Source organism: Misgurnus anguillicaudatus, chromosome 21 (genome assembly GCF_027580225.2).
Source record: "Misgurnus anguillicaudatus chromosome 21, ASM2758022v2, whole genome shotgun sequence".
Classification (NCBI taxonomy): Eukaryota; Metazoa; Chordata; class Actinopteri; order Cypriniformes; family Cobitidae; genus Misgurnus; species Misgurnus anguillicaudatus.
In genome coordinates this window covers 44,314,159-44,328,465 of record NC_073357.2, presented here as the reverse complement: position 1 = coordinate 44,328,465, position 14,307 = coordinate 44,314,159, and the positions used below count along the sequence as shown (strand labels likewise).

Sequence of the window (14,307 nt, the reverse complement as noted above, 5' to 3'; positions counted from 1 at the left end):
GATGGAAATGTGTCTGTAAATCAATGGCAGCATCCCACCAATAGGAAGAATGGGTGAGAGTCAGCCGTGTTATTTTCACCAACAGACAAACACAAACAGACAAATAGCTTACAGTACATGACCCACTATGCCCTTCTGACGCAAGATGAACTGACAATGAGATACACTGCACCCCCCAAAACACACACAAACAGACTGGGGAGCTTCTAGATAAAGCTAAATCCGAATGGGATCTGTAAGTGCTCTCAAATTGTGTGGCTCTTAATCCTGTGTATCAGAGACAGAGATAAACAGAGAGAGAAAGAGAGAGAGAGGTTGGATCTTAACAGAGTGATGATAGACTGATTGATCGGGTGAGAACACAACTTAAATGTCAATGATTGATCTTCACCAAAGGGGATTGACAGAGTAAAATGAAATTTCAGTCTCTATACTGTAGGTTTCAGGAGTCACTCAGTTTATGGAAAAGTATTTTGGGACTAGTAAACCTGTTTGCAGCTAAGCAACTGAAATGTTTTTAAAAATGAACGATAATTCATACAAATATGAGTTAGATTCACTGCTTATGAGAAGCAACAGACTGCTCACACACATTGGGGTCTACACCAGGGTTTCCCAAAAAGTGGTCCGTGAACTATGGAATTTTGCGAGTTGATGAAAAACAATTACAAAACTGAATCATAAATTGTTTAAAATAAAATGTCATTTTAAAATAAAAACAATTATAAACACTTGTTTCCTGGAAAGGATTTAGATTAATCCAGGACTAGTCCTAATATTTGGACATTTAAGTAGTTTTTACAAACAAACCGTACAATACTGGTGTGCATCTTGAGACAAATCAATGGCACTGATATGTTAAGATATGTCAGTACAATGTGTTTTTAATTAAGGCAGCTCAAACATGCATTTTAGATATAAAAAGATAAAACACTATTGGATGGATGGATGGATGGATGGATGGATATAAAACACTTAAAGGGGCCATGGCACAAGACTTTTTTAAGATGTCAAATAAATCTTTGGTGTCCCCAGAACATGTATGTGAAGTTTTAGTTCAAAATACCATATAAATAATTTATCATAGCATGTTAAAATTGCCACTTTGTAGTTGTGTGCAAATATGTGCCCTTTTGGGTGTGTCCTTTAAAAATGAAAATGAGCTGATGAAATTCAAACACTGGTCACAATGATGGTGGTTTGTTGCAATTAAAACTCAATTGTGCTTTTCTCTGCACTAAATGGCAGTGCTGTGGTTGGATTAAAGGGTGGTATTATTATAATAAGAGCTCCTTATGACATCATAAGGAGAGCCAAATTTAAACGACATATTTTTTTCATGTGCTTGTAGAGAATGGTTTACCAAAACTAAGTTACTGGGTTGATCTTTTTCACATTTTCTAGGTTGATAGAAACACTGGGGACCCAATCATAGCACTTAAACATGCAAAGTCTGATTTTCATGCCATGGCCCCTTTAAACTGGATAAAAATATTTACTTAAAATCTATAGTAAATAAATAATTTAGGTCATAGGCCTATAAGGTTCGGCTAACAAAACAGATTTTGCAGACACATGGGTGGTTGTGCTAATTAGTTAATAAGACTGCAGCCCTCGTGCATTGTAATAAAGGCCATGAGTGTCTGAAAAAAACCCTGAAATTGTATTATGCACAGCCTTTCTTTTTATATATTATCTAAAGATGGAAAGGTTTATTATAAATATTTTCAAAATAATAATCATAAAGGGATCAGGTTGTCAAGACAACCGCTGCATGCTAAGCATAATATCTGCCTAAAAATGTAACCAGATAATAAAAAACGGACATAAGTAATCAAAGCATAGTAGTCAAGGAGGGTTAAGGGGCCATTCAATTATTTCCCAATATCCTGTGTGGGAGTCACAAGACTCCTAAATTTTAAGAATGCATTAGTCATTAGCACAAACCAACCATGTTAACATCATCAAAATCTTTATTTAGACTAAACATTTGAGAAGAGTCATGGTTTGACACTTGAGTCCTTTTAAAAAAAAAGTATTTTTGGATCAGCAAAGACATTTAACTCGATTCAAACGATAATTGTGTGTCTGGACGTTTACAACAAGTAGCAAAAGTGGTTATTTACACAGATTATAAAGTTAAACAAGATGAATGACAAGTGTAAAATGTTGTCGGCTAACCTCCCTTTTGTGGATAAAGAGTATTTTGGGATTGTTTGTAAATTCTGCCCGAGTTCAAACAAAGCATAAATTTTCAAGCATAGCTATCAGCTGTGTTTTTTTCGATATCCCCACCGAGACATTTACAGCAAATTCTCCACAGAGATGTCTCTGGCAGAAAGCTGCAAAAAGCCACTGATTTGATCAAATTAAAATGGAAAAAGGAGAAAAAGTGGCTAGATTGACAATTAGCCTGGAAGAGGGAAGATGTTGAAAACACGAAGAACGAACGAAGGAAAGGAAAGCGAAAACAGCAGGAGAAAAATGTGTCTTTGTTCAGATGGAAAACACAAATTACTTGTGCTTGGAGAGGCTGTGAAAGTTTCTCCTTCAGAGAAAACAAAAGACTAATTTATCTTCATTATTTCAAAACAAGGCAACATTCAGAAATAACTCCTTAACGGAGGCTGAAACAAAAGGATGCACAGTAGAAAACTACAAAACAAAAGGAGGGACAATTAATTACATGGCAGGGAGACGTTTGCGATGATAATGCTGCCTGTGATGACAAGATCTCAGAACTGCAACAAAGAACGTGCTTCCATCTACAGGACAGATGCGGTCGGATTCAAAGGCCACAGATCACTCATGAAGAAAAGCCACATACACATGACACCCTTCCCACAATGCCTTCACAGCTGATTCCAAGAGATTGCAGGGTGTAGACGACTAAGTTAGAAATCATAATGGCATTCGCATGGGTGGTTTGTGCAATGAACTAGCCAGTCAATGACTATGTTATTCGACTAGTTAATAGGACAAACCACCCATGCAAACTCTCCATCACAAGACAGAATGGCACATGGCCTTGACATGAAAGCGTGTGATCAAAAATTTCTTTGCAAAAATGTCTTTGTTCTGAAACCCAGCAAGGTGCCAGCAGTATTTAAATGTGCTGCTGACACAGATGCTGTTTCAAGAGGTAACAGCATGATTATTCTGCGTTCTAAGATTATATCTTACGTAACTTATGGTTTAGACTAAATTGTACTGTAAGTTTGTAGATGTTATTCTAAGGCAAAAACAGAATTGCGCAATCTCACTCATACGTTTTTGAACAAACATGTGTTTTTGTTAGGAGTGCATTGATAAAAAAATGTTGTGCTGATACTGATATCCAATTACTTGCAATGATATCTATCAACACCGATAGTTTTGGTTTGTACTGCTTGTTTCAAATGATGATGTTTTGAAATCCTAGAAGTGCTGTGCATACAAACTGCAGTTCTGTTGTCATTGTCACCAAATTCAAAATAATCCCACAGCATGAGTTCCGATCATAGACTGTACAAAATATAGACAGTGTCCGTGACGTCACCCATAGGTTTGTGAAGAGTATTTTTGAAGTCCAAAGTTAGCCGGGCCTACCGTCGCCATCTTGGCAGTGAATCACCGCACGTCACTCGCAGATAACCAAAAACAGCCAAAAGGACATGGATGGTAGAGTTAAGGTGGCTGGTTGCTGAAGCCACACCCACCTAGCTCAACTATAGTGACAGCAACGGCAATTCACGTGTCACTTCAGTGGACACCCTTAATTATGCAAAACTATAACGGTACATTCACACAGGGTGTATGCATTGCTGTTGGCCATGCTTCAGACAAGTCTTCCGTTATGCGTTAACTCTTTCGCCCCGTGTGAATGTACCGTAAGGCTTAAAGGGACACTTTTTTTCATAATGCTGCCGTACCATGGCTGCAGCAGGCGCACTGATATTATGCAGTGCCCGAAAATATTCCCCAGCTATAGAAAGTTACTAAGTGGACTATTTTCAGGTGCTGCCTAATATCATTGCGCCTGCTGCAGCCATGTTGCAGCAGCGAGGTCCTTGATTATTGTGCCAGAATGAGAGTGTAGTTCCTAGCCGTATCTGCCTAGAAAATTGCAACTTTTGATTTTCCACGTCGTTCTTAAAACATGATGTAACTACAAAAGAGTTTTAAATAGGAAAAATATTGAAACTTTTTTAGCGCGATGCTAATGGTCTAATCAGATTCAATGGATTCCGCTAAGCTATGCTAAAAGAGTTACAGCCAAACCCAGAGATTGCCTGAATGGATTCCAAAACGGTAAAAATCAAATGTTTAATTCTAGGGGAGCTGGAAGGTGAGCCTATTTTCAAAAAAGGTGGAATGTCCCTTTAATATAATTGAAATGGATGAGTTACAAAAAAATTAATCCCGCTCACAGTTGTCGTGAAGGGCAAAATTAGCTATATAGACCAAAAATACTTTTTGTACTAGGCTGTGAACATATTTATTTTTTGCTGTAAAGTTGGGCATTTTAACATGGAGGTCTATGGGATTGACCCCCTTTTGGGGCCAGTCTTTAGCGGCCAGTCGATGGATTGCAGTTTAAGTCACTTCCACGTTGGCTTTATTAAACAGATTGTAAAGTTGCTTTTTGGTTCTGGTGTATTTCTGCCCTATTTGATGCCAGGATATAGTTTGCCCTAATCATCTGCTATTTTAAAGGGGACAAGATGTAAAATAAATCTTTGGTGTCCCCAGAGTATGTATGTCAAGTTCCAGCTCAAAATACCCCTTAGATAATTTATTACAGCATGTTAAAATTGCCCCTTTGTAGGTGTGAGCAAAAATTTGCTGTTTTGGGGCGTGTCCTTTAAAATGCAAATGAGCTGATGTCTGCACTAAATTGCAGTGCTGTGGTTGGATAGTGCAGATTAAGGGGCGGTATTATCCCCTTCTGACATCACAAGGGGAGCCAAATTTTAATGACCCATTTTTTTACATGATTGCAGAGAATGTTTTACCAAAACTGTTACTGGGTTGATCTTTCACATTTTCTAGGTTGATAGAAGCACATGTGAGCCAATTATAGCACTTAAACATGTAAAGTCTGATTTTCATATGTCCCCTTTAAACAATCGTCCAATGTCCAATTATGGGAGAAAATACAGATATCGATTATAGGCTGAAATACCTGTATACCTGAGCATTCTTACATGTACATTTCCATACAATCTCCCTCATATATTTTTAATACAATTTCACTTGCACATTTTCGTAATATCTGCTTTCGCCCCTAGGGTAGAACCTCATTGTTGCTTTTTTCTAATAACCGTACGTTTTTCCACGATTTACGTCTTATGAATTCATCCGAAATCGTCACAGCATGAAACGTCTGTGCGTCTCAACGAATCATCATATTAGGCTTCATTTCAGACTTATCATGCTCCCTAAGGCGTTAGCTACCTACATGTATGTAGGCAGTAAAGAGCAAAAGCTCAGAACTTGAAACAGAGCACCTGTCACTCCGCACTATACAGCTATTTCATAAACAAAAGAAAACAGTACTTTCACCTACTCATTACAAAATCATACACGGCATCTACTTTGTTTCTTTTAGCTCAAATCAAAAGATTGTTTGACATTGATACTTTCACTGTTCTAGTCAGTTTACCCTCCCTTTCCACACTGTGCCACAGTATGTGGTATATTATTCAGTAAGTTCCAATCATGTTTAGACTAGGCCTCGGTACACTTGTCATGCCCACCTACCCTCCTTCTCTTTCTCTCTCTCTAATAGAAAAGCAATTCTGGTAATCTACATATAAAATAAAAAGTGCAGGCTTTGGCAGAAGCAGGCACAGACAGAAGTGTGAAGTGATCTGCTTAACTCTTTCATCTGATGGTTAATTAGTGTGTGGAAGCGGCTTACTGACACACCTTCAGCCAAGGGAACTCAAACACTAATCCCTGACATAAATCGCATTATCTTCAGGGAGAGATCACCTGTGTTATTGCATTCCAAACCTTTAAGTCTTTCTCGCACCCTTACACGTGTGCATAAACCAAAGGCAAGACAACTATGACATACTGTTATTTCTGTCACGGTGGCATTGATGAAACTTTCCGCTGCCAACCGCTGGACTCTCTCCAGTAGCTGATGTCTTATTCATGACGACCATTTTGAACCAGCCCAATTCCAAACACTGGTACCTGCTCTCGGACTTCGGAAAATCTGATCGAATGAATAGAGCAATCACTGCAGCTTTGTGTTTATGTCCTTCAGAGTTTGTGAGGAACAGACTGAAAGACCTTTTTCTTTTTTCATCAGTCTGAGCCAGAGGTTGGCAAGCTTTTGACATGAAGTACACATATGTAAATGTTGTGGTTGTACATGTATATATATATATATATATATATATATATATATATGATTAGATATGATTTCTGTGGCCCTGGACACAGTTATCAAAGACACGATGCAAGAGGAATAAATTATGCAAATCGCCGCCTCATTGTTTTTGTTTTTACCGTTTACTGCATAATTTGCTCGGGGTTGTCATGTTTGTTGTTCACTTTGAATTATGTGTCATGCGGTGTTAACTTCGAGTGCATCTTTTCTTAATGATGTGATTTTGAATGTCACCATCATTGTGTTTTGCGCGTGGAATGTTAAGGACCGTGTAGGCTGGGTTGAAAGTTTTGATGTGTTATTATATGCCTGTTGCAAGATGTCATCCTCTCATTATGCGGAGATCCTCATTTCAGAATGTTGCTCGCGGACACATCTCCTCATTTATGTAAAGTATTATTGTGAAAACCGAAGGCAGACCAAACTACACCGCTGTGCGCTTTGGAGCTTTTGGCTTTCAATTCAGCTCATAACTGCCTGTGTAATGATGACTAAGGATGAGGATTTGGTATGCGGATGCAAAGATTTCTAAAATAAACAAATAATATGTTATATGAGTGCCTCTCATCGCTTGCATGCCAATAATCGCCTTTTCTGTTTGCCGACCCCTTGTCAAATGTGCATCTCTGAGTGTTGTTTTGTAGCGTGCAAGGTGCAGAGAGAATATTACGGCTGCTTTACCTAATCCACTCCATTAGCTCCACGGTGTCGGGGTCATAAAACTCTCTGAGCTCCGAAATCTCCTCCATCAGTCTGGGCCAAAACTGTCAAAAGTAAGACAGCGATCGTGAGAATGGACGCAGCCATCTGACTGCTGTAATGGAAATGCCTCACAATAATAAATAATAAACAAAAGCAGTCCATACACAAAACTACGCATATCTGATTGCTTATTCTTGTCGCTGTGTTAACGAGGGAAAGCGTTCGGCGGAATCAAAACTCAGTGTGGAATATGATTTCTGTTTTGATTTCAGCACAAATATTTGTGGCGTACTGCCACCAGCAAAATATGCAAATAAATACATGGTAGCGTAGTTGCAAATGTCTTACCTTGTAATAAAGAAACGCCAGAATTAAAATTGGAACCGAGTACCTGATCAGTCTCATCTGCGGGAAGAGATTAATAACATAAACTGATAAATAACAACATGCAGCATTTGGATAGGAAACAGGATCATGCAACTCTTCTGGGTTTGGGGCTGTGACTACACTGCCACCTAGTGGGGAAATACAATTTGAGCAGTGTTATCATGGGCACAGTAATGTAGATGAAGAACGGCATGCCTCACTGAAACTCAATATCCATTTATAATATTGAGCGTTATTGCTTTCGCATTACACTTTTTCGTAGCGAGAAGTGCTATCCATCATTGTTTTGTGGTCTTCTATAATTATGTATTGGATTCGCTTTCAGTTACACATACTCATGTCTCTTGTTATTACTTGTTATTGAGTATTTTGAGTGTGTGTACAGGTTTGGCTATACAACCATAAACGACAAATATTGATGGAGATCACAAATATAGATGGAAAAATAGAAGGGTATTGACCAAATCCAACTTCACATAAATCTAATAATGTCAACTGGTGTAGTAAATGAGATCTCATCGTGGTTTTAGTGTTGCAATGAAGGACTTTCAGATACAACGTCCAGACCTCCTTACCACATATCCCAAAGGCAGCGAATGCACACATATGGCCAGTCCACAAATATTTCATCCTGCCAGCAGCAACAAAAGAGAGAAATCGATTGGTGCGGTCCACGTTACCATGCAGAACAGACAACAAGCCATCTTCAAATAGCATTCATTGTCGATCCTATTACGATTCAGACACCAAACTACACTTTATGAATTGACATCTCAATATTCTGCCATAATTCACTCATCGTTCAAATTCTGACTGGACTGCCGACTTGGGATATAGACTAATATGATGAAAGAGATCACAATTCAAAAGCGACACGGAGGACAGGAAATGATAGAGAAGAGCTTGAAATAGAGACGCATCTTACGGGGAAGGAAATTACAGACAGCATGTGACCGAAATGGAGAAAGAAAAATATCCACGTAGAGAAATAGAGAGAGATACACGGCACAAAACAACAAACTCATTTACCTCATAGTCGAAAAGGCGAGCAGGCCAAAGAAGATGGTGTGCAATAAATTGTAAGCGACGTCTGGGCTCATGCTAAAGGTCCTTTCCTCTTTTTCCCTGCTCGTTGGGCCCGAACCACTCGAGCTATAATGAAGAATTAAGAATCAAACAAGAGGAGAAAAAGACAGCCATGCATAAAACATAAGGAGGGCCAAGATCAGTGATGCTATACCCAGTTCAGTTTTTTATTAATGCACAGAAAGGTTAATGGTCTGTCTGATTTGTGTGTGTGTGTGTGTGTGTGTGTGTGCATGCATGTGTGTGTGTGTGTGTGCGTACGTTTAGTAAAACCCCTCTGGGTGTTTGTGGGCCCTGGTAATTCTGATAAAAGAAATGAAAGTAAAACAGAAGAAAGGACCACAGCAGCCCTTAAGCAACAGCTAATCTGCTTTGAACTGAACATAATAATGCATATTCAGAAGCCCTAATGGGAAAAAAATATATCTAGAGCCCAATTATTGTGTATTAAAACTAATAACTCAAATTATAAGTAGTATTTTGACCTGTAACATCAAGGCACTCGTGAAACTACATTCACCGCACTAATGGTCATTTCTCATCCTATTCTCTATTCTGTGGGAGCCTTCTAATTACAAAAATGAACATAATGAGTATATTTAGCGATACATTTTTCTTAATTCCCCGAAACACGTTGGCTTGTCTTGTTATAGTATAATACACAGTACTGCAAATAAGCGTTTCTTCCAGAAAGGAAGTTATGCAGTAGGTTTACCTGAGATTAGAAAGAGCCACCAGCAGAAAGAGAATGAAGAGAGCGGTGAGGGTGCAGAGATACGGATACAGCAATACTGTGCCAGCCAAGCGCTCGAATGTATCCAATGGCAACAAGCCAAAGGCCTCTTCACACAGATAGAGACTGGCATCAAAGTCTCTGAAAGAGAGAGAGGAAGAAAAGGAGTACATATATTATACAAATTATTGGGAGCAGCAATTCATCTGATGTTCTGAAATGGCTCCGTGGATGATCAGATTATATTGTGCGCCACATGCTATTTTTCCACTCACCGAGGATTAATGGCTTGATGTGGATCTTATTTTTGAATAGGAAACTACAATACAGCCTTTGACTGATGATAAAGGGCTTAAACCTAGGGCAGACTTACCTCGTAGCGCCAAAGCCAAGCTTGACCTTTATGAACTTAAAGATGTGCTCGTCCGATTTCAGCTGAAGTATTCTCTGTCAATTAAGATGGAGAGAGTGAGGGACGAGGTCATTCATACAGTCATCTCCCCAGATGTTTTTTTTTTTTTTTTTTGAGGGAGAGTAAAATAGTAAGAAAGAGAATGAGATTGGAGGAGAGGGTAAAGCCAGAGTCTCTGAAGGACCATGTAGAGCAGTTTGATCATATCATTAATGACAGGCCAGAAGATGTAGAACATGGTTCAAGGCTCACCTTGGTTGAATAATTGATGATGAAAGTTAATGCGAGGACCAGGAGTGTGTGAAGACAAAGTTTCCCTATTCGTCTAACAAAGCCACCTGTTTTAAGCCCAGTCTGAAAGACACACACACACACACACACACACACACACACACAGACGCAGGTATTAATATGTAAATTACAATGTTTTTTGAAAAAACAGAGAACAAGGTTTTAAGAGGTAACAGCAGCGATAAAGTGCTTTATATAATCACATTTCTTTAGTGTTCAATTTTGTCTGAGTCTCTTAAAAGCAAGTATCTTCACTTGGCAGTCATCTTGGCAACACCACTAAGCAGTAATTTTCTATCAAGGCATGCACAGGAATGACCCATCTACTTGAATTATGGAAGATCAAAATCTTCAAGCCTGTTCAGTAATAAATGTCGAGTCAGCTAAAAAATTGGACCACTACAAAGTAATTGCTTATTTAGGTTAAATCACTGTATTTTTCAGTATGTTTAGGAAACAAGTGATGTTTCTGTTAAAAATACAGTTGGCTCTTATCTGATTTACATGAGCTACAATAAGCATTTTGATTTCCCTTTTTAGTTTATTTTAAATGAGCAATACATCGATCAGATTCACATACATTTTAAGTCATGTCACAGAAACAACCGCATGTTGAAACATTTTACATCTGATGAAACACTATTAACATTATTAATGTTTGTAGACAGTAGGCTATATAGTAATTGTTAGCAGCGTTAAAAAAACTGATGTCATCCCGCCCACGAAAAAGGCCCCTTTGCTGTGTGTTTCCCGAGGGCAGGGTTTATGTTAATTTTGGGGTTTGTGATGTCACCAACCCAGGAAGAGGCTTCGTTGTAGGCAATCCAGTGATTTGCTGTAGTCTTTTTAAGAAGTTATTTCTGTTAAAGCAAATATCTCACGTTGCATTGAACTTTGAGTGTTGTAACTTTGCAGATGTTCTTTATGCTCAAATCGCAATGTTTAACACTAACTGAAGTTAAAAATGTACAACAGTATGTATGTTAAAAAAGTTCAATTACACATTTGTACCTCAAGATTGCATATTAGTACATACAAATGTATACATATCTGTGGTACATATTAGGACATTTTGAAGGTACCGTCCCAGGGACAGAGGAGAAAATCTGGTGGAAATTTTTTGTCAATAGCCCACTTAGAAATCCCTTTACTGATAAAAAGTATATGTGTCAAATACTTATTTTCCCTGCTGTAAATATACATGCAGTACACACAGTGTTCATGTAAAAATGATCTTATGAGTGTTTTTGACTATTAATATGTGACAAAATTGTAAAAAAGGTACGTTTTCATAATAATTAATCTATTAAATAAACAATTTATGTATATAAAAAGTTATTTTTTACCTACAATTTTATGTTAAATTTGAAGATTTTTAGCATATATTAAACAATTTGGGGTCCATTTGACCTTAACATTAAAAATGTTGCTAAAATTTGAACATAACAGGAGGATTAAATCAATCATGTACATTAATGTTAAGGTCAAGTACTTTAGCAGTACAGAGTTGGACACTAACCTGGAAGTGTCTGATAAAGAGAGCAGACACAATAAAGCTGAGTACCAGAGAGCCCAGAATCATTGAATTACAGAACTGCAGTAACCAAACTAATAACAGACTCAACACTTGGATCAGGTACAAAGACACCACCTACAGAGATAGAAAACAAATTAAATATGCAACCTTATTCCAACTCCAAAATATGAACCACATCTAGTATGTGTGTCTGTTTGTGTGTCACCTGCTCCGCTGTGAAGAAATCCAAGCAGTCCAGAGTAAAGATTATAAGAGCTTGAACCAACAGGACAAACTGATTGAACTGCCATGTTAAACAGAAGCAGAAGGTTGCTACGAACACCAGCCACAGCACCACCCTCTTTTGAGAAAAACATGTGCTGTTTATTCCCAACTGCCCAGACACACAAACATTCTGAAACATTCAAGGTTTCTTTTTCAACTCGAACGATATATTTTTTTCAGTGAAGCCCCATGTGTCAGGAAAGCTATTATGGTCTTCTGAGATTACTGAAAGAAAACAAATATGTGCTCAGCATGGTAAATATTTCATACATATACTGGGCAATTGCTAGCCTTTGTTTCATATTTCATAAAAGTTTCACTAACAGGAGCAAACAGTGATGAATGTTTTGCAGAACTTTAACGTCAACATGTTTTCTCAGTCTTAACAGTTGTAACTAGAAAATGTATTTTGCAAAATTAATGAGCAAAAATGAAGAACCCAACTTATTACACTGGATTACATCTGGCATTTTATGGAAGCCACATTATGTATTTTGAATGGTAAAACACCTTCTCTTATTACAGTTTAATAAACAGTCAACTCTATTAAATATAGCACTACTGGCTCAAACAACAGTGTGAGTTTTAATGTGGGACTTTGATGTGGGATCAGTATTCTCAGATCCAAACCAAATTTGTTTATGATCGACCATTATATTTGTATTCTGTTATGGCAGTGGCACAGAAATTTTCCACTTATGGCATAAAACAAAACCATGCATGTAAATATTAATGCATGCTCCGTAACAAAGTTAATTCCTTTTTTCCTTGCGTAATAGTGGCTGTTTAATAGACAGCATCTATTTTGACAGAGAAAAGTACCTTTTGAATAGGCTTTAGTTGTGGCCTTAAGTAGCAGGTTATAGCTGCTACCTGAAGAGCAAGGAAAGGTATAGACCAGTTCTCCCTCAGAGAGATGGTAAACTCAACACGTGTGGTGTCTACTCTGCAAATGAACCATCAAGAAAAGCAAACAATTAAACACAGAAAACAAACATTCAAAGTGCACTCTTATGGCACTTTTCCATTGCATAGTACCCCATGGTTTGGGTCGGTTCAGCTTACTTTTGGGGGGTTTTCCACTGGGTGCAGTACCCGATATTTTTTTAGTACCACCTCGGTTGGGTTCCAAGCATGCCGAGCTGATATCAAAACATGACGCGAAAACACTGTAGATCACTGATTAATGTCGCCGTAATCGCTATAATGTAGAAGGTTAGCTTTACCTTCGTGCTAGCTTGCGCTGTCTCGAGTAAACCTGTTGTCATCTTTTTTTTGCTGTAAGTTCCCAAACTCCCTTATAGCGACAAAAAACATCAACAGGTTGAAAATCATAACAGTTTTTTTCCAGACTTGCAGTTGGTGGCGGCACATTTGTGACGTGCACGTCCGCATATATTCTTAAATGCAACTTAAATGAGGCTCAGCGAAGCACGTCAACTAACGCCACGGGTGTTCGTACAAAAACTGTTAATGTGATAAACGCAATGTGCAAACATCTATTTATGGTGGTCAATTTTAATTTTGTGGCGGACTGAGAAATAAATGGCATGGTATAGCATTCCAACGACACTCTTACTTGTATTAGGGATGCTCACATTGACCGTTTACCTGTTAACCGAAGGTAAGAATTTATGACCAATTAACATTATCAGTTAAAATAAAAATATATTTGTTAATACATGGTGCGTGTCGTCATGAGCCGACAGACATTTCGCCACTTTTTTTATCTTTAATTTGTGAATGTCCTGTAAATGACACAAATTATTGCTGCCCTGACGGTCTGATGAAGTAATCATTTGTGTGAGAAATCATTTGTATGCGGCGCAAGATGACGCGGTCCGTCTCGCGCACATCTGGACAGACGTTCGCTGATGGCCTCTGACCCTGTCCATAAACATCTCTCTTTTTGCACAAATGGAGAAAGACGACGCAAAAGCAAAACTTTCTGAAAAGCAATCTGCTTTAGAAATGACCACTGTGGTAGATGAAACAGAGACAATCTGCCCTTTTTGGATATTAATCCTCTGGACTGATCGCGTGCTTTTTAATAAGGTAATGTTGCGTGAATATCTGATAATGTATGAATCCTGGTTCCGTTGTAGATCTGTTGCTGCTGTTTGCACGTTCAAATTAAATCTTTTGTTTTTACTAGTTCACAGACAACCGTCAACTGTATTTTTACTCAATGACAATTTCATATTAAAATCTTATAAGTTAACGGTTAATGTTCGGTTTAGAAGCTACGGTTGTCGGTCGGCAAAATTAACTGATATGAGCATCCCTAACTTGTATGATGTCACAGCAGTAGGCAGTGCAAATGTAACAACATGCCTATAATCCCTCCCACAGTTTTACTAAACTAGATGGAAAAGCTAACCAATACAAAGTGAGGTGACCTGACCCGACCTAAACCGTGGGATACTATGCAATAGAAAAGCACCATTAAAAAATATTTTTTTGGTTTCTCAAAGAACCATTTCCTTCTTACTTGATTACAATCTGCAGAACCA

The 14,307-nt window shown here is 38.1% G+C and overlaps 1 protein-coding gene across 4 annotated transcripts in view; it reads right to left on the bottom strand.

Moving 5' to 3' along the window:
* dpy19l3 (dpy-19 like C-mannosyltransferase 3) overlaps positions 1-14,307 on the bottom strand; it is a 49,238-nt gene that overhangs the window by 21,606 nt on the left and 13,325 nt on the right. For all 4 annotated transcript variants that reach the window (XM_073859209.1, XM_073859208.1, XM_073859210.1 and 1 more), the window contains 10 exons: positions 12,617-12,740; positions 11,736-11,870; positions 11,513-11,644; positions 9,955-10,056; positions 9,664-9,737; positions 9,273-9,431; positions 8,501-8,623; positions 7,984-8,102; positions 7,433-7,482; positions 7,064-7,146 (listed from right to left, as the gene is read on the bottom strand). In XM_073859209.1, coding sequence (XP_073715310.1) covers positions 7,064-7,146; positions 7,433-7,482; positions 7,984-8,102; positions 8,501-8,623; positions 9,273-9,431; positions 9,664-9,737; positions 9,955-10,056; positions 11,513-11,644; positions 11,736-11,870; positions 12,617-12,740 — 1,101 coding nt within the window. The remainder of the gene's footprint in view (positions 1-7,063; positions 7,147-7,432; positions 7,483-7,983; positions 8,103-8,500; positions 8,624-9,272; positions 9,432-9,663; positions 9,738-9,954; positions 10,057-11,512; positions 11,645-11,735; positions 11,871-12,616; positions 12,741-14,307) is intronic.